The sequence below is a fragment of the Varroa destructor genome, unplaced genomic scaffold, assembly GCF_002443255.2.
Source record: "Varroa destructor unplaced genomic scaffold, Vdes_3.0 BEIS01000001.1, whole genome shotgun sequence".
Lineage (NCBI taxonomy): Eukaryota > Metazoa > Arthropoda > Arachnida > Mesostigmata > Varroidae > Varroa > Varroa destructor.
The window spans coordinates 24,957,250-24,980,983 of NW_019211454.1; the positions used below are offsets into that span (position 1 = coordinate 24,957,250).

Genomic DNA, 23,734 nt, shown 5'->3' on the forward strand with positions numbered 1-23,734 from the left:
ACTTAGCACGATAAAGAACTACTGATTTCTAGCCGTATGCGTATAAACATGAACAAAAATGAAAGCAAATTAATTTCCAAAATAATAGCAGCCTGAAAAAAGTATTGTTAGTCTGTAAATACTCCGATCTGGCGGAAACAGGCGGGTTGGGGACGGAATCACAAACTGGATTCTATTCGTTTATGCTGAACGGCTCAAATCACTAGCGATCACGTAGCTAGGCGCCATGCGTTATACAGAAATACATCCATTCCATTCGTGTATCGTTCGCTGGTTTGCCGGTAGCAGTCGTTCAGAGTCTATTTAGCTACCTGAGTCTTAGGTTTGAGTTTCAGCGATACATAGCAGAGCTCCTCGTAGAGAGCATCAGCATGGGATCGCGTCCGTGAATCCCCCTGGATAGCGGGGAACGTAAACGCCATATGAGTTGCTTCACCGTCGCTGTTCAGTGATGCCCAGAACAGCGAGAGTCCAAGAGTGATGAAGAAAGTTGTAAAGGTGCACACGATACGGACCGCCGCGTATTCAAACCCATGGCAAATGTGTATCGCATACAAAGTTGCCACAAGACCAAGATGGAATCAGAGGTAAAGGCAACATAAGGCCAAGACACAGATGAAGGACGTTAGGACATTAACAAATGGCGGCATTATACTTCAACTACAAAATTTTTAACTCAGCAGACCCACTACTGTTCAAATGATTAGTGGTTAAATAACGAGCCTTTTACTTTTCAGACCAATTAGCTTTAGAAAACGAATAACACGACACAGGTGTAGACACAAAGGAAGTTGTCTGTTGAATACAAGAAGGTAACTTTAATACTATAAAATCAAGCAGTACAATACTTAGACTAGTTTTATCTCAAGGATATATGTAGTAATTAGAGCTAAATTTTTCATCTTCAAGAATGACCCGGCCAGTGTTATTCAATCGAATAGGAACTGTATACGAACTCATTTGTTTGTCATTGATCATTGTTTGCCACTATATATGCTTATGCAGAGGAAGATTGGTAAATTTAACTCGTGAGCGAAAACACGAAAATTATAGCATTACGTACCCATTGTTGTCAAATGATGTACCATTTGGTGTTGCCGTTTCATTAAGAAACATGCTTTGATTATAATAGTCGCTGTTACCAATTCCCTTCGGGGCCTTAAATCCACTGAAATCAAATAAGTAGAAAAGTACCGATCATATATGCATTAGACACAAACCTCGAAGAACGTACGCCAATTCTCTTGTAGTATACTATCAAAGACTGCGCCGGAGATTCCACGTCACCGTATGGGGATCCCTACTATTTATTAGTAAAAGAGTTTCAACATTAGTTGTATAAGCTATTACGAAAACGTATGGGAGAGTGGCTAGGAGCACACTGCTAAAACAACCTCAAGTTTAAGGACAGTTTTGAGCATTTAACCAATTGTTTAATTTAACCCCACTGGGGGAGGGGTAAAGCGCTAAACACATCCATATCTTTAGCGGATACTTGACGATTCTTGCCAGCGGTCACTCGGTACCGTTACATAATCGACTATGTTTTTGGTAAGAGTATAGGTATTGACGGGAATCAACCCGGTGCAACTTGCGCATTTGGGTATTAACTAGCTTTTATATGAACGCCGAAGGGCATTTTTTTTTCGGTCTGGAGCTGACTTACATAACTCCAGATTTTAAAGCCGGAGGAGAATTGGACATGGCCGCGAGTGTGTGAAGGACGCGTTTGAAATCCGTGTATTCGAATAACATCTCGGGCTCAAACAGGTCTGATGGCGACTTCAGATCTGAAAGCGAAACCACGACAAATGTACTAATCTGGCTTAGTAACGTAGTTTATAATTGGCAACGTCACAAAAGATAGTATTAAGTGAGTTAAAAAGAAGCTGTGGCGAAGGGTGAAGAGAACTCACCGAAGCTCGTGGATAACGCCTGTAGGAATGCTCGAATGTTTTTATTACAAAGAAACTGTGACTTTTGTGGCCGCTGAGACATGTCCTTGTGGTCAATGCAGCCTGGTTGCAACTGTAGAGCGAGATTGCACAACACGACCCCATCGCGAAGTGTATACGCCAGATGTTCCACCTAAAAACGCCACCGTCGCAAAAATATGTTTAAACGTCGATTTTTGGAGAAATACATAGTGACGGCATCAACTAGCGTGCTCGTTGTCCTGAAAAATGCTATCAGCTTCTGAGTTCAAGCATGCGCCCCACATGCCATACTGCATAAACATGGCCGCAATCAACTACTATATACGGACAAAGCTCAGAGAGAGACACAGCTGTAAGCGTGCAAAGTGAGTTATAAACTTGGAAATCTCTCGCTTAGTTATAACTGACGTCCATGTTTATCGCATCTAATTCGCAGTCCGACGAGTTTGGTGTGGCCGAAAAGGCGAATATCGAAAAATCCTAATTCCAGATACTTCTAGGCGATCGCTAAGTAATAGCCCGTTTGCCCAACAAATTTCAATAGAAACGCTAACAATAAGAAACTTAATAGTAGTACGAAACGAATACGACTTGAGACTACGATTATGTGGCTCTAGAGCGAATATACATAAGAGATATAACACGTAAATCGGCTCACTTACTCCGGCATCGGGTGCCATGACTATATGATCTTTCGGCAGCATGTCCAAGTCCACGAGCCACCGAACCGCCTCCCGCCAAAGCGTATCGTCTCCGCCAGTATCAACTGCCACTGGTGGAGTGGCGCTTCCGGCAGCTTCGGTTGTCATCACCGCAGCGGACATCCTACCTATCCTGTTGGTCCTTCCGTTACCTTAGGACCTTAGCTCGGGATCCTCCACTCAGTATCCTATACGGCAGCGTTTGCTAGTTGTGGCACCTTAACCTTCGAAACGTTTCAATACCGTGATGAGGCATGCGTTGCTACTACATCCTGCGCGAACAACGATTGCAGAAACAAGTCACTACAAGCTATCTAACTGAGTGTTTGCACTACATACGTGATGCGCACGGTCAGATAAACTGAATTAGCTGATATTACATGTACATACGTAGTATAACAGACACGCAGATATGTTTTGTTGAACTAATCATCATATTAGACACAGATAAGGCCAAGCTCAAAGCAATCAGCACCGTCTAGCGTCTGACGTTGCCTTATCATCCTGTTTACTATGTAAAATTTTCTGAATATTTTAAATCATGACATAAGGACTAACTCTGTTGCTACTATCGCAAACTTTGTGATTCAACAAGCGCTCTACCCCTTCCGGCGTTAACAGCTGGAACAAACTTTATTTTTTGTCTTTAGTTGCTTTTGGAGTCTTTTCGATAGACTGCTTAATTATTAGGAATTCGAAGCTTCTGGAAAATAAAATGACAAGCGTATCACGAGAACGAAGTCAACAACTTGATGATCTGAAAATTGCGTGACGAATCCTTTTTTAGTAAAAGGCAAATTAAACTTTATTCCGTTAACACGCAATGGCCAGTAACAGTTTTAAAGGACAAAAGATAATTAGATTTCAACGTATAGGCGGGCAGTAACGAGTTCTCTGCTCTATTAATCCTATATAAGAGCGTACACTAATGGTGCATGTTTAACTCGCGACCGATATACATAATTAGCAAATATAAATGTGCTCTAGGCGTTACGTTAATATTATACTTTTCTTATAATTGTTTAAGGAACGTGACTATGCGGTACGTTAATGGTGATTTTTTTCATTTATATATATTATTTTTCAGTTTATAAAACTATATAGATTGACTGATTCTGGCAAGTATCAATCAGCTATAAAACTCTGACAAAAAGCAATGCGAGCAAACAAGTTCCCTGGTCTTTCACACTCAGTCTACCTCGGATCAGTATTATACGTACATGGCTATAGGAATAACCAAAAACATGTATCACCCTAGCTATTAAACTAATTTTGCTTATTGTGATATATTGACGCGACGGGCGTACGAGGACTGGCGGTGATAATTTACAGCTGTTGTTTTATATTAGTTTTAACGTTATCGTAAAAAACAATGTTTAGCGGCTGTATGCTTGATGTAGAATTTGAGACGGTTATTTTTATATGGGCTAAACGACGAAGCATGACTTGTTCAGTAATGCTTTATTTTATGTGTTACTGTGCTGATTCGACGTACGTACACCGACGATAAATCACGAGCATCGATGCCGCGAGGACACCCCTGAGCGAAACTCGACGGAATGTTTTATTAAGGATTGAGGTGCAGATACTTCAAAAGATGAGTATCAAATATTGTCAGGCTCATCGACGTTTAAAGTTTGCAATTATTATGGCAGATAATAATTCAGAGCACCATTAAGTCATTATAGTGAACAATGTACGCAACTGCAACGAAGACCAACTCTACGGGCTATATTAGAAACCTTCTAATTGCACATATTGGCGTAAGTGGAGACGATGCGAAATCCATAAACCCAATGAATTCCCTCAGACAAAACGATCTTTTACTTTTAAGTATATTCCGTTGCTCTCAGAAAAAGGCTTTGTTGAGAGCATGTGGTTTCTACTTAATTAAAGGCAGCGCGAGGCCTGTTTCAACCTATCCAAGCCTGGTGTTGCTAGAAAGTATGCTATATATATATATATATATATACTTATTCATGGACGAAGCATAATCACTGCGGGACTCGACCGACGAGTCGAGTCTGCGGTTAATGAAACTGCGTCCGTATATTGGACGGCTATTGCAACTAAACAAGCTCAAGACGGCAGCCCTTTATGCTACCAGCAACGCTTCACACGAAGACCTCATTTCAAGGTTAGTGTCTTAGGGCCCAGAAGCCAGCTAGAAGGGACGCCATCTGTCGCAAGCGCCCGCGACAGGCATACGTGGGTTCGAAAATTACGAACACATGGATAGGAGATGCAAGCCGTTGCTCTTGATGATTATAATTAGGTTAGCTTAGGAAAGCGATACGCACTTCATCTTCCTTGACATGTGCTACACATAGAAAACGGCCATGTGATTGACAAACTCAATTCTACCCTTTCCTTTTAAAACCCCATCATAGTTACTCAGTTAAAACAACATCGCGATTTTCAATACAAGTTCCTCCTAGGACCATTGAAATTTTCACGCGCTTAGTAAATTATAAACGCTTATTTATTAAAACATCGTAATTGGTAAGGACGCAACTGCGTAGTCACAACGACATTATTAAGCAATGAGTTCATAATCATGGACAATATATGACAGAAACATAACCGACCAGCCTATCTGTAACTAGTTTAAAAATCGATTTAACATTACTACAAAGCACAAACGATCACCATATCCTTTAACGCGCAAGCGTCTATCAAACATTGCTGCTTTTTTTTTTTTTTACTAATTAGCGTACGAGTGTCCAGAGAAGCAGAGCAAGCCTTGACTTTTTTCCAGAAAATAAGTCAAGCAGGAATCGCCAGAAAAATAGTTCATAATAACCCCCCGATCTTACTACAAAAAGTTTAGCGACACATATTCACATTTTTAGTTTACTTGTTATCCTACCTTCTTTTTTGATGTCCGCAGTTTCTACAGATCTCTTTGAATTCATTATGAGGAAGTGGTTATATGTTATGGTACATTTGGAAGTAATGTGTGAATTAGTAGGTGAACGGCGTGGTGAGAATATAACATCATATGAAACATTACGAGACAAAAAAAGCTCCAGTAGAAAAGCTGCGCCTCCGTCGATGCCTGAGTCAGCCGCCGCATTGGGGCAGCCTATGCTAGATGACTTCGAAATTCAACGGCATCTACAGATTGCACGAGCGTAGAAGCGAAAATAACGAAAAAGCCGAAAAAATATACGATATATGAAAAGGGTGGAATGTTTGTTTCACTTGTCTTTCCTTGCCCTCGAAGAGGCGCTGTCATCCGTTAGCCCTCTAACGACATTTCGTGGAAAACGCAATTGCTACGGGAGGCAGAGTGCGACCCTTCTTACGCATGTATACGGCACGTACGCGATACTGGCTGTCGCATCGAGAAAAAAGTCAAGACAAAAAGATTTAAAACGCAATTTTTCAGAGCTACTCCCCGCATCTTCTCAATCATGCATGTTGCCTGCTGTTCACGTATCGACGTATTAACGTCACCCACAACAACAATGTTCGCAATCATATCGTCATGGTTGTCGTCATTCAGTAACTCCAGCGATGGAGAGGTCAAAAGAGACGCCTTCCTTGCACTCTAATGATCTAATCTTGGATGATATGGCCATTATTCCCCAGGGGCAATCCTTAAGTGTCACTGTGGCATATAGTTTCGTCCATGTTATAAGCCTGTATCTGCGACGAAGCAAAATGATATGAGACCACAGAGTAGGAAAACAAAACGGGCGCCCTTCAGAGCTCACAAAAGGCGAACACGTAATAACGTACATTTTCTCGGGGTCGCTACGAGACCAAAAGCAAATCCTCTATGAATATAGATATTGTAAATGTTTCGAAGATGCTTTGAAAGCACAATATGTGACGTCTAAGTGGCTAGCTGCTTATATATAGTTTGTTGAAATCACTGGACGGTCTGTATGTAATAATATATATACATACATCTACGGTGTATTTATATAGTTTGCTGTCTTTATTCGTTATTGTGGTGTCAACCCTTGAACAACGGCAAAATGTAGAAAAGTATCTATTGCCAAATAGCAAGGGTTACACTTTTCAATCGGCACTGTGTGAACCAACACATATATCAGCGGTCAAAGCAAATATCAGCGCGATACAACAATGAGAATACTAAACTTCTAACCCTTCAGGGATTGGGACATGGAATTAAGTGAAACGGGCCGCCGCATATATCGTTACGTGCTTGAAGATCAGCATAGGTAAACAGACACACTCACTTAAACTAGTTTTCAAATGCCACCCGTTAGTTTTGAGAAGGTGATGCCATGATCACTACCTTTCCTAATATAAAAATTACCTAAGAATATTAGTTTTTTCAGAATCGTAATCACAATGTAAAGTTATCGTTCACATTTAAGAAGAAGTCATAGTCCCCACTTTAAAGATCGTTGAGAAAATTAAAAAATAGAGAATTTCACGCAATTCAATGCAATAGAGCTCAAAATATGTTTAAAAAAAACAGGTTAATTATATATTTTCAGTAGTTACTTGATGACTGTTATCCCAAGGCTAACTGAGGCTTCCACGCTTTAAGGTTAACTCAACTAACGACGTAACGGAATACTGCACGCCTATATTGTCCGAGCAATATTCGAAGTAAGCTTCACCCACTTAAAGTACGTATTGAACCTGGTGCAAATATAATCTTGTAAACAGCCCGCACTATTGTGTTGTGCGCTGGGCTCATATAAAGACGCAAATCACAGGCTCAATTCCAAATTTTGCCGCTAATTCTTAAAACAAAATTTAACAAAACAATTATTATTATTGCTCATCACATATAATTCATAAGCATTGACCACTTCGTCAACCACACTAGATTGGATCATCTCGTCATTGCTTTAAACAGTGCAAACAGCCTTTATAACGCATTAACTTACGGAAGACGGATGAGCCTTTTTTCCTATCGTTGTTCCTGTGATACCATGTATTCATGGTCCTTTTTTTTCTACTGATTTAGTTTCTCGCAGTTTATATCTATCTGCCTCCTATATCTATTCCTGTGCGTTATTTTTATTCTTTCACTTCTCCGTTCTGCTTGTTTTCGCCAGTATCAAGGGGCAAACAACAAAAAGAAGTCTTCTATCGCCTCTTTCTTTGGGCCGCCCACCTTTCAACCCGGCTAACTGAAACTACGGTCCGTTGCAATGGTAACGGGGGCGATTTTTGGCTACAACTCCACCGCATCATCATATTCTAGGCGTAGCTGGCTACCAGGCGGCCAGTTAGTTGGCTCAGACTGCCTCTTAGGTCATCTGTTCGTTCGCTTGGTGCCTGTCGCTTATTACCGTTACCACCGCTATGCCAGCGGTATGATAAGTAGTCGTTGTTGCTATCGTCGTTGCCGTAGGTCAAGTTTCATCGCAGGCTCTAGCAGGTTTACTTTACACAAACAAGGCAGGTTGAGAGTGCAGAGGCACGATCTTCTTTTGTGGGCCAGAAAAAAGAAATAGAAAGAACGCGGCTAGGACCTTCTGCTGGCCATCAGAAAAAAACCGCAAGCGTTAACTGGCCTCCAGCCTGTCTTGTCTACCACCTCTTTTCGCGCTTGACCGCGCTTCAAGACAACCTTAGACAATTCAGGTTCAGCAGACCTTTGTCGTAGTGGCTGCGGACGGAAGCGTCGAAAGTTCCATTATACTAGACAACTTTAATAATATACGTCACGCTCCGTGACGCTAATTAGATTTACAGTAGGCTCGATTAAGTGGGCGCAGTACCGTTGGCGATTACGGCTTCAATGATTATACCGGTTTATTTAATTCATTGGGGATTGGAACAACTGTCAAGGTTCGCGTTGTCAAATATATGGATTCTATTTCGATTCCACTGTTAAAACTATGACAGTAACTATGTAGTGGAACGGTTTAGAGGTAGGTCTTATCCTTTACTTATATAAAGCATTAGCTTCCTCATGTTCTTGTGGATAATATATAACCCAGCTCGCTAAGGTTAATCAACTAAAGACAGCATAACCAAGTTTGAACATTATGCTTCCACAACAACAGCGAGTTCGTTTTGGCTGTCGACGGATGGCGTCTACACCGTGTCAACGAAAATTAATCGGACTATAGTCACATATGACCGGACGCAAAACCTACAATATTTTTATTAATTGTATACGACTCGCTTGGTGACCCTACGGTCAGCACCCCGAGATCTTAATCGGTTCACTTTTTTGACCCCAAGAAAGAGAGACCCATGTGCACGATTAAAGTCGGGTCATTCCATGAAGATAGTACGCTAAATAAACATTGCCCCTGGGAAAAGCTGTCAATAAGGAGAATGTTATTTTACCTCAGACTTATGACCTGCCATAAATATGTCAAAAGAAGCTTAACTCATATACTTGTGATTAGCAAAATCTCTCAAAGGTCTGACATGAGAATCTCTTCAGACGAAAATGTATTGACAAGGAAGTTACTGTAGATATGAAACATAGTTTCTTAAGACCATCAGTGTAATCATCGCGTTCGTAAAGGTCCGACGTAGACGACACGTAACACACGTGCTTGTTAGTTTTAACCAAGTCGCTGTAAATTCATTGGACGTTTACTGAAACCAATGCCTCATCTCTCATTTCTCTTAATACTGCTTCTGCTCAGCAAATGACATAAGCCGACCGCCTCTATATATAGCAGTAAAATTCGACATGTAATATAACCTTGCTATATGACAGGTCGAAATGGCTTTTGTTTCAACAGTTGTTTTCAATCTTCCACACTACTGTATTAGACCGTCAAATACTGACACTTACGCAAAGCAATGCAGCTTCGTACACGGGACTTGAATAAACACAACATTCTAAAGTCAGTGAGCGGCTAGCGATAGCTTATTGCTACCTGCTGGTGATTAGAAGTTGATATCCAGACGTTAAGTAGCTTAGAGAATCGGCCGTCAAGTGTCCATTTCTGAGAGCGAGTTTTATTATCTAGCAAACCGGCCAGCTAGCGCCCCATTAATATAACGCCCGTTAGTAACTAGGTAAACAAGGGCTTGAATAATGTAAAGACGCAAATACGCTGACAGCTCCCCATCCATCTCTAATTGCGCTCCCAAGAAAAAAGATCTACATGTTTCGATTTTAACGATATTGTGAATGCATGTTGTAAACATTATAATTGAGCATATTTTGGGTTCAAGTTCACAATTAGAGCTGCCTGCAATGCAGGTTGCCATACCGAGTGTTCTGATTTACCGAATATCAGGTATAGATTTTTAACGTAAAATAATTAATTAATGTAAAGCGGTTATTCAGCTCGAATATGAAATCGATTGTTTATATCTTATTTAAAAAAAGCTTCGCATGATCTTCCTTTGTCTTTTACTCTATGTTCGTTAGTATATGTCGAATCGCCGGTAAGCGGAGACCGAAAAACATTTATCAGTTCCTGAAAACTACTATCAGTGAGCCGTAGTATCAGACTATCCGATCGTTGGATTGTATACATACGGAAGATGACACCAGATTTTGTTTCTTCTGTTTTACCAAATCAGCCATCAACTAATGCATTATGTTAGCCATCGTTCGATATTATACCAGTGTTATCACCCAGATGTTGCAGCTAGCATCAATTCATTGTAATTAACTTCGGACGCAAATAGATCTTGTGGGCTGTATGTGAGCAGGAGCCTGCCTGTTTTTTTCGTTTTGTGTAGTAGGTTCGACAAACTTGTCTTGATCCTGTTATAGAATTGCAAATCAATGTCAGTACGCTCCTCAAGATAAGAATATTAAATAACTTTTACTTTATACCATAGAGTTTAGTCTGTCTATGTTTCTACTATGTCAATGTACTTCGGCTTCATTGTCGACCTGTTACTGGTTACCGTAGATGCCAAACGATGATTAGCGTCCCACCGATGGTTATTATTATCAAACAACCGATAAAATATGACAGTGCTGCTCACATATATATATGCATGTGTTGTACGCTGCTCGAAATCACTGCAGTGACTAAAGCATCACGCGCGAAAAAGCGAAAAAACAGAAACTGTTTGCCTACAGACGGACATAACTTCCGCGTAAATAAACAAAACTTTTTTTTAGCTATTTTACCGTCCGTTAATGACAATCGATAAGAAATAAGACATTGTTGAAAATAGAACCAATAAGATCATTTGATACGGTTTGTAAACCCTCAAGCCTTCAGCAGAAAGCCGTGAAGATGATAGCACCTGGACTTATGCCATCGACCCAAATTAAAGACAAGCTTCGAAATGCATTAGCTTTACACGTGTGAGGTCATTTACCTATTCATACAGTTTAGCTGTCAACACACGTCGTGTAAGATCGTAAAATACACGAAATTTCTAGTTTACGAAATTCCACTTTCAGCATTAAATGCTCTGTTTTCCAGCCCTTAGTAGGTTTATTTGTCGAAGGCACCGTCGAAAAGTTTTAAACTAAGCTACTCACAATTTACTGCTTGAGGAAATTTCTACTTCGGTTTGCTACATCCCGTACCTATAACGAAAAATAAAATACTCATCAAAATCTCGAGACTACTAACTTTGGTAACTTTGAATGATCTCTTAAAAGCGCCTGACATTGCTACCTGTACCAAATTGATATGTTCAGTTCTATTTAGAATTTCATTTGGCAGTTCTAATTTTTCTAAAAATCAATAGCTGCTTTGAGCATAAACTGATCTCTGTCAATTCACACGGACGGAAGGTCTACCTAAGCAATTTAAGTCGAATGGTCACTTTATCTGTTACGCATAGACTTAATGAAGTGTTCTTCAGTCCATCTTTAAGCTATAAAGTACTACATTGGAAATCAAAAGAATGTAGTCTCTCCTTACCACTATCGATCATCAAATTACTTTTACATACACCTGTTATCAGCTGCCATATAAGCAGACGTACCGCCGGTCCGATGCCTAATGTAATGCCACCTCTTCGACAGTTAAGTTATAAAATTGATAACTTTAATGAGTGAAGCCAGTTGTAGCGCGACGAATGTCGTTACTGGTTAATTTAAACAAATTCATCATTGAAATACTTTATTCAAATAATAAACAAAGGCCGCGATGAGTAGAACTCACGAGCAGCCTAGGACTCATATACTCTTATATAAATAACAAAACTATGTGTTTGCTATCCCAGTATATGAATACGAGCCATACGTTCACTTAGCCGGCCTTCGAAGCTAATAACATCCTATTGGCATATTAATAAGATGCCAACATTTTTCCGCGTGCTAGAACATTTCGCCTGTCCTAACAGATTCGAGGATCTTCTAGATTTCTTGTGTGAATACTGGCATATGATGCACACTGTAAGCAGTTTCGAGAAGACACTGTGTGATCGCGTATGATTCTATGGCTAGTGGTTGGACGGTGTGCCGTGTGCCTGTACCGCATTAAGAGTCAGCGCGACAGTGACTGCGTCTACTTCCGACTGAATCCGCCAGGTGGCGCCTGTTGATTATAGATGGCGGTATTGCGGACCGAGAAACCGGCTCGGTGCTACCACTGAAATATACGTCCTTTGTGGACCTTCTTCCGGACTTAGGACCAGTAAAAGCACAGTTTAATATGAGTATGGCTATGATTAGGCAGTTAAGCGGAAATATAAAAAAAATCGTATCCTCTAGCCGCCCACCACATACCGGATATGCTATATGGGGGATTATGAATATCAACCCGTAGCTTGCTACTAATCTAATATATTCATAAAAAATAGACCGGATTAACAAACAATGCAAAATATTTTGAGGGCAACTGGACCAAATCAGCTAAGACAGACAGTCAACCAACATGGTAACAAACCGCAATGACATGCTTAAAACGCTCAGACCCCAGTACGTTGACAGAATCTTTCGAGCATTTAGGACTGTCATACTGGTTCAGCATAAATAGTCAACAGGCTGGTTATCTGCTTTCTTCCATATTGAATGCTGACCAATTAAAAAACGTTCTGATAATTCAACGGTTACTCTTTTCACGGGCGTATTTTCCAATATCACCAACATCGACGCTAGCGTCGAACAAAAATACTTTCCTGTAAGATGCAAGCTTACGTCAGCCTCAACTTGATTCATAATCCGTTCAAATATCTGCTGTACCCTAACAATGCGTGTTTTTTACTACTACATTTCGAGAGACATTATAACGGCGTACTTAAATGTTCCGACAATAAACTTATATCAACATTAATGCACAACTCGACAACTGTATCTCTGGTAAATGGTGATAATGAATGCTACACGGAGCCTAAGGCTAGCGGAAGTTGACTTATCGACATTTGCGCATGTTAAGCAAAACTCATTATTCACACCGATACAACATAAGCCGCAAGGATTAAACACACTCGTACACAGACGTGTAAACACTATCTGCATTATGTGGTGCTGCTAATGCTAGCCTTGCCGCGGCCACGCATAGCCGACATCGTCGACCTCTAAAGAATTCAGGTTTAGTTGGGCCCCGATCGACATTACATGATAACCTCGGCTGAAGTCCTCATAACAGCCGCAATAATAGCTACATATCCATTAAGCCCGCTGACTGTTTATTCGGACTCAGGTGTAAATATACGTATCAGCCAGCAGTACCGCACTGTCCGCGCTGCTGTTTCCAAAGAAAGACGACATTGGCGATAGTATCGGCAATATAATCGAAATAAAAAGCCGTATTGTACGCGTAGATATATAAACGTATAGCGTATAGCGGCAATTCCGACCTTGAAGAAGCAACTGCACCATTTATAGGCCTTGGGAGTCGTCAGCATTAGATCGTTCTTTCAACCCGACTACCGCCATATTAATTATGTTTCATGCAATTCGAGACAAACGACAACGTAGCACTACGATGCTTATACCATGATTAGTGAAATCTTACGACATTCATTATTGAATTCTAACTAATCCATAATAATCCAACAAACGAGTCGCAAATGTCATTGACGCTGAGTAGTATATACCTTGGTTGCTCGATTTTAGTCATCCAAACATCGCCTTCAAGCGCTGCATCAGACAGCACGCACAGTCGTTTCCGCAACCTGTCACAGTCCTCGCGGATAGGGTTTCAGGAAAAAACTCTCGCTGATTTGCCCTTCATTGTATATAAAAAGGTTACACCACGGATCATCGACGTAATTTTGGGCCTAATACTGGGATCCTCGTTTATGGTAACGAGACTAACGTCCTGCTCAGCGGAAATCACACGTTACACTTAAATTGAAGCTGGTGCCAGTTATGAATACTCCAACGATAATATCATGCGCTAAGTATGCTGCAATACATACAATACTAATGGTCTATTGCGGACTTACAGAATCAAAAAGTTTCTCAAGTCATTCAACTAATTATGCAATATAGCGGAACATGTATTTATATACGGAGAGCTTAATCTCTCAAACATTAATTCATATTGACAATCTGTCGATATTATCGACGATTTGTGGCATCCCCTGTTGTGAAAATAATTTTTGTAAAATCGTTCTTAGCCAGTTAACTCTTAGGTTTTTTAAGACTCTGTCAAACATGGCCAGAGTTATCTCTAAAACTTCTAAAACTAAAATCTCTAAAACTATCTAAAACTTCTAAAAAAATAATCCTAGACTTTATTGTAGCGTTCCTTCGTTATTCACAATCTATCTGCGATTGATTTACCTATCAGCTCAAATAACTACGTCGTTTCTTTTGATATTATTACTAAATTAATCGAATCTTCTGAAAGCTTAAAATTATATAAATGCGGTTACGAGTCAGTAGAAATTAAATATTAAATTAGATTTTTTTTGGTTCCTGTCACATCTTCATCATTATTTGCAGCAGCTTAGCTTTGCCCACCTATAAAAGCATACTTTGGCAAAAGAAGTTGCTGCTTTACAACAGCGAATGTAATCTATTGTGGTCCCTCACCTCATATCGTATATAAATTATATAAAGCCCCAAATTGACTTCGAATCTTCAAATAATTTCTGTTTTACTTAAATAATTCAGTTGAGTTCTATTCTTTAAGAGTCCGGCATAAACTTTATTCCGATTATTTCAAGCTATACGCTCGTTCTAATAGAAATGGCCTGTTACTTTGGCGGGCACTCGATGCCGCGTCTGTTCGATGCTGCGGCGCCAGGGGTATCATCATCTCCGCCAAAAGTTTATGGCAATATGCATTCACAAAGGGACTCACAAACACACTGCAAATTACGTGACTATCCGTGTGTGAGCTCAGTAAAAGTCACAATTAAGTCGAAGCTTGACTTCGCTCTTCATATAAACCGGCTAATTAGATCAGGGTCAACTGCCAATAATATGTTATACTTTGTTGACATCCGAAACAATACATCCAGATAACTTTGCAGTTGGGAACTGATGACGGCGTCACAGGTGGTCCAAACTGAGAGGCTAAATATGTTTTCGTGAAAAAATGTCCATGAACGTTATCAGAAATTCTTCAAAATAATGACATTGGTACGGTAGTTGTACAGACTTCTACTGTGAATACTAACGTCATCGTCCGTACTGCTGAGGTATTTCAAATATATTAATAGTATATTTTTCTTCTTTCTAATGAAGGTAATTTTAACTTAGCTTAAACACCAAAGCTAGTAGCACGCACAGTACGAAATGCATTCGTTATTTAATCCAAACAATTCTGGTTGTTAATTCGTTGGTATCGATAACGTTGGCCAAAAGACAAATGGAAATAAGTCTATATAATAGGGTTACACGTGCTCCGTATTTAATGTTAATATGTATTTAGGTAAGAATATTGTTGTTAATATGTGTTTAGGTAAGAATATTGTTTAAGTCTCTGCGAGTAAAGGCTGCGAGACGTCCAATGAAGTGAGTAATCTTTTATCAATAAAACCTTTAAAAACCGCAGTACCATAGTATAACTTAAATGCCTTTTGTGTCGTAATCGTCAAGCATGCCAAATCCCCCACGTTTATAAGAGCGTTGATAATCTTCATCATTGTAATAATGTGTATGCCCAATGTACAGAAGATTTATACGGGCCGTCTTGTAGTTGGGTTTCACTTATTAAACATATAACCACGCTACTACAACCCTTTACTGTTGACACGGAACGCACCGCATGTAGTGATTTATACGTATCCGTTCGATTTATATTACGGTATAAGGGCGTGCATCACTTGTTGCGTATGACTCTGAGTAGGTTGTTCTACAGTACTCAGTCGAAGTTCTTCACTTGCATTGAACCTACCCTAGTTCTCGCAAGCAGGGTTTGTGCGCATCAACCTCAACGCGCGTATCCTGTTCATAGCATAGCCAGTATAACAATAACGATAACAACATGATCATCCCATTACGCTTATCCTTATTATCAATGCCGCTTCCAAGAGCAGCGGCAGTAACAAACGCGTTCGTGGCATTTTTTTCCTTTGATTCTAAGTTTTCCCATCAACACCTCGCTACAACGCTGATGCTGCTCGCGTTTCCCTATATTCCTCGTCAATCAGTTGCCGTTCTGCTAGTCATTTCTGCTGTGGAGGAAATAGAGACCGAAGGTAGGGTCATACGGCGAACAAATGCAGCGCTCAGTCGCCATTCAGTGCACTATCGCAACAGCAGCTCCATCAGTAGAATACGAAAGCTGTATGGCGTTCGTGGCAGCAACGACAAGGTAAAATGCAGGTTTTTTTATTCATTCTTATTCATCTTCCATTTCTTCTCCGTATTACTCATTCCGCCAGCGTCGATGGTGCAGGCGTTGACGCTAGTTGGCTCATTCATTGACTGACTTGACTGATTCTTATATTATCATACGTCTATTTCTTGTTCCCCCTCCTTCACATATTTTTCATCTGTTGTCAGAGTCGCCATCAGACGCTACGGTAGTCTTTCGTTCTTTCGTCCGCTGGTCGTCGTGAGCCAACCACGTTGACGGCCCGCAGTGAGGCCAACTACCGCCCAGTCGCTCAATTGTTTACTTCTGCTCAGACTGCAGCGGTAGCCATCGACCTCGCAACAACAAAAATGGCACTTCTTGCAACAGCGATGGCAAGATCTGGTCAGAGCTGGTGGATCGAGCTGCAGCAGCTGGCGCCTCCTGGCTATGATGCTGTGCCCCCTTTGATCCTGCCGTCGTTGCTGTTTCTGGCGGTGGCGGCGACGGCAGCACTGGACGGACGCGGTGTTCAGCACAGTCGCTGCTTTGGCGAACTTCGCATTTCGCGGTTGCAGCAGTTACCGCCGCTGCCGACGCAGCCATCACTGCGACGATGCCACCGCAAGCTCCGAAGAGTAGCCGCAAAAGCAAGAGCGGCCCTAAGAGACCGATCGACCGATTAACCGACAACGACGGCTGACTGCCGACTAAATCTCTTTGCTTTTCCTGGTGCGAGACGTCATCATCACCATGATCATTATTATTGTCGTCGTCGTCGTCGTCGTCGTCGTCGTCGTCGTCGTCGTCGTCGTCGTCGTCGCGGTCGTAGTCTTGCTGTGCCGCTTCGTTACCGCTGCTACACTATATCTTGCTGCTACTGCCACGGCGCGGTTCTACGAGGGTCGCCCAGTCTGACGGAATGTAAGACCGACAAATTCATAGCCAGGCAGACTGGCATATACATAGACACACTGCAGACAGACACACACACACACACACATGTATATATATATATATATGTTGATATAATGTTTGTCTAATACAACGGTAGCAGCAGGAACTAATGCTGCTGCTGCTGCTGCACCAGAGTAGAATTCTTCAATGTTCCCGTTTTGATTGTTGCCGTACCGTTGGTCACCAGCTGGCCCGCAGCACAGACACAAATTGCTGAAAACGCGCATGGATGAGCGACAGGGGCGGCTGCGGCGTTAGTCAAAGATGACGACGACGACAAGGACAAGAATAACAAAAAATCGAGAAAGAAACTACAAAAAATAACACAGCGGACAGATGTCTTTGGGTACGTATCTAACTTCCGCCAGTTTTGCTACATATATATTGGTATGTGATATTAATTTAAATATGACCTATTATCGTGCAGCTTTTCGTATTCAAAAACCTGTTGCAGACATAAGAAAATCAATGGACTAATTTCCCGCATTGAATATTATTCAATTACGTCTATGTACTCAGACTTTCACAAAGTGAAACTAAGCCACAAATTTGATTCTTATGATATTTAAAGAAACCCTCGACACATTGCAGATATCCTCAGAGAACGAGTTTCTCTTTACTCGACTGGCACACACAATCGTACACCCAAGTACACTCGTGTTATTACGTCTATTGTTAACACCTTTACTGGCGTTTTGCTTTATGAAGCTTGTATAAGCGTACTGAGAAGCGAAAAGCCCGACTGTGTGACTAACAAATAATAATTACATTTAATTCAAAATGGTATTATTTGTGTCTACTGCGCGTACCGATAAACGGACCGTTCGTCAGCTTGTTATACGGTCTTGAATGAAGCCTTTCCTGATGCATAGGCACCTACTTTTAACCGTCTTGGATGGTGAGTTGAGATTGCATAACTACTATGATGATTACTTCTAGTGTGAGTCGTACGCATTCCTCAATGACACATCTACATAATAATAACAATAGTAATAACCGTAAAACATACAATAGCTTAGCAAGGTTACCTTCTACTCAAACTGATCGTTGAGTTCTTGATAACAGAGATGAATCCATGAGTCGGTGAAAGGAATATCTAAGCAACAGTAACAGCGATAACAAACGCAATAGAAAAGAACGTATTAAACATGGATCGAACAAAGATGCCTTGCAAAATTGTCGAATTACAATCCCACTTGTTCCAGTTGTTCGGCACCGACTTCTCTCTCATGACACCTGTTTTGCCCTCCACGAGAACGATAACACACCTTAGATTGAGAAACTCGACGAAGTGCCAGCCATTTAGCTGGCGGCAGGCGGTATCAGAATTCAATAACCAACGCCCTCTTTTTACGAATGCTGAAATTTCCTTACGGCATAGCTGACTGTTTTCTTGCATCTACGCGCCAGTCAATGCACGACACTCGGCAACTGCTATCAGCTGAAAGCTGTTGTTCCTGTTAGCAAAACATTTGCAAAACACAAATTAGCGTAGCCATTGATGTGCGCACCATACGCACGAGATCGCCGCAATGGTTGATTGGATTCCAGGATTGAGGATTCACTCTCCGATGGTATTCATGCTATACTTCTAGATTAGTTCACATTTAGCGCCAGGTCCTCACTTTGCGCCCGCTCTGTTTCCTTTCGTCGGTCGACTGCCTCTTCCATTATATGTGAGAAATTAACATGACATCATTTTAGGCTGATTATTGACATTGCAATCCAGGCGCTACAACCAGTGGCGATCCGGAGGAGGACAGCGGCGCTCGCGGCGACGGCGGGAGCAGTAGCGGCAGCAGCATCAACTGACGCCCTCAACAAACTCTGCGCTTGTTTTGTTGTTCCCCGCTCTCTCTCTAGGCTTGATTGGCTGGTGGCGTAGTTTGTGCACTCTGCTACCCTATTGACACTCTCCACTCTGCTGCTAGCCAACACTTCTTCTATGTATCATGATCGTCTGTGAAGTATTTACAATACAACCAGACGAAACAGGCTGAAAACAGGAGAGGCAAACCTTGGCGCACGCCTGCCCAGGCACCTTCTCGGTAGTAATAGGCGGCAGCCTGAACTCCAGTCGTTTCAACGGAAGGCCGCAGAAATGAGAAGGCGAACTCGAAACTGCTTGTTCCGTATCTTTTATGACACCGACATACGCCTGTGTAATCCACTACTTACGATGTCACTTGAGCTGCTGCTAGCGCTTTGGTACACAAACCGCATTACGAACACAGCTTATGCTGTACCGATAGAGGTCTAACTTGTATAGAAATTTACATAGTCGCAAAAGTAATGAATTGTTGTTGCAGTATTTGCAGCATAGATTATTTGGCGCTACTTTTACTGCTGTTGCTGTTCCCGTAAAGCTCGTCACCAGTTTGCTGTGGACCGCAAAGCCACTCGCACTGCTTTTCCGCAAACAAAACAACAATGCCAGTGTGACTAGCCTGCTCCAGTGACGTTTCCTTGGCCCTCGTCCAGCATAGCTACTGATCGCCTGCGTATTACTGGAATGATCCACGACAGCCAGTTGCACTTATCTTCGCAGAAGACAGCACTAAGCGAAACGAGCAACGAATACAGCTAGAGAGCTGAGACAGTAATAATCCCACACACATGCTATATGAGAGACATACAAAGTGTACCCGCAGCAGCAAACACACACCAGGGAAAGCACGGCCAAACAGAGAGGGCAGCTGTGAGATGAAATTGCATAGAAGGTTCACTGTGTAGAACTGGGACGCCTAGACTTTCATTGGCCAAGCCCAACGATGGCAGATCGATCCTGACTAATTACTTTCAAGGATGACGTTGCGATACAGCTTCACCGATTTAAACAGGTTCAGAAACTCGGAAACAAACACGACACATTTCAAGCGCAGGTTTTTATAAGTTGGCCCTGTAAGTTACGCCATTTCTAGCTACCTGCTAGATGATTACTGCTGATTCTTCGATATAAATTCTTTGTGCACTATAAGAATTTACGCGTTCCGTATGAGACCTTTGATGTTACTTCTATCATCACGTTAAGCACTGTAATCGCTATAAATTCTAACTCATATTTTAAAGGAAGGGCTGGTTAAGCGCAAACTTTGTAGGACTTATAGGTGGTGCAAGTGAACGACGTTTGGCACTAATCTATCGGGCTTAAAGAAGAGACAAAAACGGTTTCCTCTTGTTTTTATTATTATTGTTGTTGTTTTTGAACAGTATTAACATTCGACAAAATTGTAATTTGACAAAATCAATAATTAAGTAATAGTTTGTGTACTGTTAATTTGAAACAGGTTCTTACTTAGATGAAAGTTTATCACTACAACACGAAGTTACGAACTACTTCTTAAAGGCGACTGGTTTGGCAGATCGGGATGTATTGTAATCTCCTTAATAACAATACAAACAAAAAAGTCTATGTAAGTTAAGTTTACACCACCTACAGGTCAAAAATGAACAAAGTCCCTATGAAAGGCCTGACATGGCAAAATACGCGTACCTGTGGTATCTAATGGATACGCTAATTAAATGATCAAAACTTTTATTAAAAAATAACATGGGCTAATCTGCACCCCGTAAATAAATTTTAAAAAAGTATTGAATAGAGTTCTTTCGGTACGACGATTGCCTTTGGTTCATTTACATATGGAGTCTGGCGCGCCAGTGATTGTCAACAAATGGGAATTTTAAATAAATTAACACGCCGAATCCAGTTTTCCATAGCATTGCTGCGGGCCCCTAGCAACAGTTAATTTTTACTCAATTATATAACGTCGCCGGCGAGCAGAAAATATTTCATCATGTCATGAGGATTCCGCTGAATATAGAGTCGAGTGTGCCAGTTTTACAAATGGCTATATTTAATGATAGCACATTTAATATAGCCTCCTAATCCTCAGGAGTGACACATATTTTCGACTTCATTTTAGTGCATTTGGATAAGGCTCTAGCCGTTGTGCACTAAGGTATTTATTAAATTACAACTTTCACAGTTGCGAGTCCGGCTTCAACAAATCAGGCGACCAAACCAGTAAAAATTTGGATATTTTTGGCCAGTACTGCTTTAACTAGCTGCCCCAGGTGCGAAACGAAATGTGCATATGTTGAATTTCGAACTCTGACTATCTTACCTACCCTTGAGTTTATCGAGTCGACAATAATATCATTGACTGCAATATATATATGTATATTGAAAGCTTTTTCGACATTATTATTTTGTTCATCAATGACTTAGTGGTTGCGTGATCGGTACTGGTAACTTGCATGAATCTTTTCATGCGAGTACATAAGGCAATAGTTTCGCTTTGTATGTGCCCTGAAAAACAAGTGGATTAGGCTGGATTTGCTCAGTTGTTAGTCACTTGCTCCCGACCCTCTGGCGCGCCGTAATCCGTAACGCCAATGTCGTCTGCTACAAGCTTCTAGGCTCATCATATGCTACGAGCACAATATCGATCGCAGCGCCGACGTTCGAGCAACGACTTCGGTAGACAAACATTAGTAGGCTGGAGCAGCTTGTAATACCAGTGAAGAGCTTCATCATTCACCGAAGAGCGGCAGGGGGGCAGCAGCTGCTTCAGTTATCCGACGGATGGGGAAAGGAACAGCTCGGGTGGCCTGCTAAGGTAGTGTAATCAAGTAGCCTCCGAGGAGTAGGCAAGCACCGAATCCTTATTAGCCGCTTGCGATAAGCAACAAAGGAAGAAGCAGCAGCAAAAACGAACAGTCGTTCTGGCTGTCCATCTTACTGTCTACCTGTCCAACCGCCAATCAGTTGGGCTTCTGCCACAAAGAGTACCAGCGGTAGTGAGTAACGGAACGAGACAGGGACTTTGAAGCACATAATTCATGAAAAAGTAGAGTGCATATGTTTGTACGTTGCTTTTTAGACAGAGAAGCCACAAAATTGCAGTGTTGTCAGGTGCTAAAAAGTTGGCAGACGAGATTTATATTAAGTATTGTGATTGAATGACAACCCAAAGCGACGAGACAGTGTCAATTCGTTCATATATTTCTGACCACCAATCAACCAATTACATTGAGTGTCTGGCCAATATTGGCATTCTTCATACAGCTGCTGACAACTAAGATGTCGCGAAAGCTTTTTAAATGCTCGTCATCGACGCCCGCTCTGCCTTTGTCGACGCCGTAGGGTTTGTCCCTAGTCCCTGTTATCTATGGGCAGCTGCTACGATGAAGGCGGCTGCTGTAAACGATGTGAAGTCGTTAAGTGTCGGATTTTTTACTAAACAAATTGAATGTGCAAGTTCGCTCTATTAAGAAACTAACGTCGATATTTACCCATCGGTTACCTTGCTATTCAGAACATGCTAAACGCACCATAGTCGTCAGTCATAGCAGGATAGGCAGCGTTATAAATGACTATGTTTATTTTTGCGTGTGTGCATTGTGTGTGATCTTATTACTAGTATTATTATTATTACTATTATTACCTACTGGATATTATTTCTCGAGTGGCCGGGAATTGAGTGATATAGTGAACATCGGTTGCCGTTGTAAAGACTTTTTCTATCCTTTCCTTCTGGCCCTCACCAAGAGAGATCATAACCTTCATCCCCTCCAGTTGCGAAGAGTGGCAATGGCTAGCGATCCTCATGGCTCGAGAATCAGGTTAGTCTTTGACGTCAAACAGAGCATTAAAGAAAACGTGATTGCAATGACGTTCCTAATATTTACTCAGTTCCGCAATGAGAGAATAGAAGCAAGGTGCTTTTTCTTGCAACGGAAGGTCTCTCAGCTGACTAGAGCAAATGGATGTTATACCCTATTCATGCGTTATATCGTGTAAAGCATGTGTTCTTTAGCCTATTTACGAGCTGATCATCCATCAGTGCGGCGGATAGCTGAGTGTGGTCTATATGTGCCTCGGACATTGCGGGTTATTTGAATGATCAAGTGCTGTCTTAGGCTTTCGGATTACTGATCTCATACAAGTGATTACCGCTTGTGTGTGTTTCCATATGAAGTGAACCAGATGGGTTGATTCGGTGCTGACTATTTTGTCTGCTCTTGAGTTTGTAATGGGAGACAGTAGTATATCAAGCAGTACTGAATTGGCACAATGCGCGTCTTTTGGAATTCCAGCAAAAATAGTGCCTCGACTTTTATTGATTTCTTTTATCGGTTATTATTTTATTTTTTGTTCTTATGTCGGCCTTATCTAGTGCTTTTTGAGTAATCAACGCTGTCACCGCGGTAGAACCGTGAGGACGATGTGCAAATTAATTCAGCTCTAACGGTTATGTCATAAAAATTTCCAAGAACGATTGTATATTTTTAGGTTAGCACCGGGTCGATAGATAATGGAATCATGTTGAGCGATATGTGTATATTATGAGCAGTGGATAATGATGTCTCCTTGTATTGCCCTTCTTTACATGATTTTTAGGTCGGATCCTGAGCGGCTGTACACCGTGTTCGCAGAGGTCGTTCTTCCGACACAGAATAACGAGCAGCCATGGGTGCTGCGAACATTCCCACACGATTTTAACAACCAGCAAGTACTTAAAATGGTAAGCAGACAGATGCTCCTTTTTCAAATAGATTA

The 23,734-nt window shown here is 41.4% G+C and overlaps 2 protein-coding genes and 1 long non-coding RNA gene across 16 annotated transcripts in view; 2 read left to right on the forward strand and 1 right to left on the reverse strand.

Annotated features, from left to right (window-relative positions):
* Window positions 1-19,811, reverse strand: part of LOC111253270 (protein vav-like) — a 34,801-nt gene extending 14,990 nt beyond the window's left edge. The window contains exons 1-7 of one of the 5 annotated variants that reach the window (XM_022812440.2): window positions 18,441-19,811; window positions 18,201-18,268; window positions 2,600-2,910; window positions 1,917-2,088; window positions 1,667-1,790; window positions 1,064-1,168; window positions 312-441 (exon numbers count right to left, since the gene is read on the reverse strand). In XM_022812440.2, coding sequence (XP_022668175.1) covers window positions 312-441; window positions 1,064-1,168; window positions 1,667-1,790; window positions 1,917-2,088; window positions 2,600-2,761 — 693 coding nt within the window. In that variant the 5' untranslated portion in view covers window positions 2,762-2,910; window positions 18,201-18,268; window positions 18,441-19,811. Of the gene's footprint in view, window positions 1-311; window positions 442-1,063; window positions 1,169-1,666; window positions 1,791-1,916; window positions 2,089-2,599; window positions 2,911-18,200 lie in introns of all 5 variants that reach the window. The other 4 variants (XM_086976833.1, XM_086976832.1, XM_022812454.2 and 1 more) reach the window with 4 other exon arrangements.
* Window positions 6,768-7,913, forward strand: LOC111253314 (uncharacterized). Its single transcript, XR_002674596.2, has 3 exons — window positions 6,768-6,831; window positions 7,167-7,248; window positions 7,684-7,913. It is a non-coding gene; the product is annotated as an uncharacterized LOC111253314 (long non-coding RNA).
* LOC111253286 (DENN domain-containing protein 1B) overlaps window positions 17,396-23,734 on the forward strand; it is a 45,567-nt gene continuing 39,228 nt past the window's right edge. For 2 of the 10 annotated variants that reach the window (XM_022812512.2, XM_022812488.2), the window contains exons 1-2: window positions 23,165-23,310; window positions 23,576-23,699. In XM_022812512.2, the coding sequence (XP_022668247.1) occupies window positions 23,249-23,310; window positions 23,576-23,699 (186 nt within the window). In that variant the 5' untranslated portion in view covers window positions 23,165-23,248. The other 8 variants (XM_086976835.1, XM_086976839.1, XM_086976837.1 and 5 more) reach the window with 8 other exon arrangements.